This window comes from Suricata suricatta, chromosome X, assembly GCF_006229205.1.
Source record: "Suricata suricatta isolate VVHF042 chromosome X, meerkat_22Aug2017_6uvM2_HiC, whole genome shotgun sequence".
Taxonomy (NCBI): Eukaryota; Metazoa; Chordata; class Mammalia; order Carnivora; family Herpestidae; genus Suricata; species Suricata suricatta.
In genome coordinates this window covers 108,676,950-108,679,840 of record NC_043717.1, presented here as the reverse complement: position 1 = coordinate 108,679,840, position 2,891 = coordinate 108,676,950, and the positions used below count along the sequence as shown (strand labels likewise).

Genomic DNA, 2,891 nt, shown 5'->3' with positions numbered 1-2,891 from the left:
ACCACCACCACCACAAGCCCAGCACCAAGGGTAAAATACACAATGCCTGGCCTCTGGTCTAAGATCCTGTGGCAGGGAGAAGAGCAGGGAATACGTACAAGCTCTTAATGAGGAGGAAGCCGTCAATAACAGGTTTATTTCCCAGTGGAAAGGCATGCAGACCATAAAGAAATGAACAAAACCCCGTTGGCTTACAGAGGTCAGGACGACACATGTAGACCATCCTACGGAATTCACGACGCTAGAACCCCTGTTTGGCAAGGTCCCAAGATACAAGCTATGTGGAGGGAGTTGACGACCCCCCATGCTGCCCCCAGACCCTCCGCCAATTGTCAAACCACTGCTTTGCTCCTCTGAAACGAGGCCAGGAAGCCACCAATCCCTGCTCCAGTGTTTCTGTGTTGATTTCCCTGGTACAGAAGAAGCCTTCCATTTTGGGAGGAAGCCAACCTCGTGGCTGGTGAGACTGGGAGACCAGACTCCTGGTGGGAAGGCATCTCTTCCAGAGAGCGGTTGTGTACCATAGACCGAGGAGCTGAAGAATGCGGGAAGTGAGGAACTCGACAATTCTCCCCCCTGGAATCCATCCAAAGGAAACAGGCATTCATGCAAAGACTTGCCTTCAAGAATCCACTGAGTCACTACCCATAAGAGTGGAAAATTGATCACCACTCAACTGCTCAGCATTATGTAATGATACACCTTATGTATCTACTGGATAGCATTTTTTAAGAGTTTGTAGGGAGTGGGAAAGCTAGTACACTAAATGAAACAAAAAGATCAGGAGAGAAGTTAAGGCTAAACTGGAAAACATATACGTTATACGTTGTTATACATTTAATGTGTAAATACAACTAGGAACACATTCCAAAACGTCAGCAGTATTTACTGCTGAATGGAGGACCTGACTTTCCTCTTCCTAAATTGTCCCCAATAATCTTGGGCTGCTGGACGACGAGTCCTAGAACCTCCCTCCTGACACTGAAACAAAGGCAAGAAAACCCGGAGGCGCCATAGCTGAAAAGAAACTCAGACACAAAATAGTAGATCAGTTTCATGTTTTGAAGTAACAAACATTTCAGTGCCGAAGAAAGGAAATGGACCAGGAGGCTGGAACCCACAGAACAAAGGCACACATGATAATGTGCTGACGACTCCACATGTCAGCCCCCTGAGCCTTGCCCAGTGAGGGCCATAAGGTTAGCCCCCCTCGCCCTTTCCCAGATTCGCAGAGGACGGGCCTGCAAGCCTCGAACGTTTCGGATCACCATGGAAATCTGGTCTAGGAAAGAGTTGGCAGAAAATCGGAATGAAACGGTATCGTTGGCAATCCACCTCCTAAAAGTGAGAGAAAAGGGACCTCTGGTTACAGGTGAGAACTGGTGTGGAGGCGCCAGCTACCTGCCACCCCCCTTACACCTAACGGGTGCGTCAGTGCCCCCACGACACCCCTCTAAGGCAGAGATGGGACCACGGCACCTGCCGCCTCGGCCTCTATCCACCCCTCCCACGAATACTCTTCCAGGACTGACACGGCCAGGGTGCTGCCTCTCACGGAAAGCTCCTTCTGGGCCACTCCTGGGAGGCGTTGGATGTGTGTGCTCAGCGACCTGCGGGCCATCTCTGCCTCCAGGGGAGACTGGAAAGGAACACTGAGAACGCTGGCGGGGGGACCTGGTTAAGGCACCACTGGCTCCTGGACTTCCCGGTGCCCGAGGCCTCTGGACCCCTCAGAGGCCCGCTTCTTCCCCGGGCTGCCCGCTCTCCCTCCCACCACCTCTGCCCACCCTGTGGGCCCTCAGGCACTGACTGTCCCTGTGCCGCCGAGCCGCCCCCCTCCCCCCTTGTCCGCACCCCCGCCTGCCACCGCGCTCCCCAGCGGCCCCAACATGGCCCCTGCCCGGAGAGGCTCGACGTAAAGGATACAACTCCAGGGGTTGTGAGGATGTCATGGCCGCAGGTGCTGCGTCTCCACCGGGTCCCATGGCCCTTGGTTGCCGCCTGGCCTGGGGAGGGGCGCCGGCCCCCTCGTCCACGCCTCCCTTGTGGTCAGAGCCACAATCGCCATCACGGCCGCTGAGGTTACCCTGGCAACCGGGGACTCGGGGGAGAGGCTGGGGGCCCTGTCCCTCTGTGCCGCCCTCCGCGCCATCATCGATGGGTGTCTGCTTGATCACCACACTGCCATCTTCGTTCGGGGCCTGCGAGACGGCCTTGCTGTCGTCGTCGCCGTCGTCAGGGGCCTGCATGGCCACCGCGGCGCCCTCCTGAGAGCCCGCCGCTACCCTTCCCGCACTGTTGTCGGGCCGCTGGGACACCTGGGAGGCCTCCCGAAGCCCCGCACCAACTCACGCACTGCTGCCTGGGGTGCCCTGCGTGCCTGCGCACACAGACCCCAGAGGGCTGCTTCTCACCGCGCCTGCCTCGCTGTGGTGGCAGAGAGTCTGGATCCCTTAGATTCGGAGGAGAAGCCTGGATTGTCCGAAGCTTCGCCCCTCGAGCTGACGTCACTCTCGGGCTCTATCACCCTGGAGAGCGTTCTGGTGAGGCCGCTGGCACGTGACTCTGTCCACTGAGCCCGCCCCGCCCCCAAGCGTGCTCCTGCGCATGCGCTGGCCCAGCCCACTTGCGACCAGTCAGCTGACTACCAGGCGGGTCCCCTTCGTCGAGTCCTGGGCCCTGATCAGGCGCCTCTGGGCGAGGCCCTGGCAACAGGCGCCCCCAGTGACCCCGGGTGTGCGTGTGCGGGGCCCGGCCCTGGGGGGGGAAATGCAGAGCAGGGGCCACTCCCAGGCCCTGCCTGTCCTCAGCGAGCCCCCAGCCCGGACCCTAGGGGAGCTGGAATGGAGCCTGGAATGGACGGGCCTCGCTCCCTCACCGTTTCTCGGTCC

At 58.8% G+C, this 2,891-nt stretch overlaps 1 protein-coding gene across 1 annotated transcript; it reads right to left on the bottom strand.

The window, feature by feature from the left end:
* Nucleotides 1-1,041: 1,041 nt before the first annotated feature.
* Nucleotides 1,042-2,482, bottom strand: LOC115284194 (EKC/KEOPS complex subunit LAGE3-like). The gene is made up of 3 exons (XM_029930885.1): nucleotides 1,927-2,482; nucleotides 1,533-1,661; nucleotides 1,042-1,338 (listed from the first exon to the last, which is right to left on the bottom strand). Exons 1-3 carry the CDS (start codon nucleotides 2,247-2,249, stop codon nucleotides 1,164-1,166), a joined length of 627 nt encoding a protein of 208 aa, XP_029786745.1. The 5' UTR covers nucleotides 2,250-2,482; the 3' UTR covers nucleotides 1,042-1,163.
* Nucleotides 2,483-2,891: the final 409 nt, after the last annotated feature.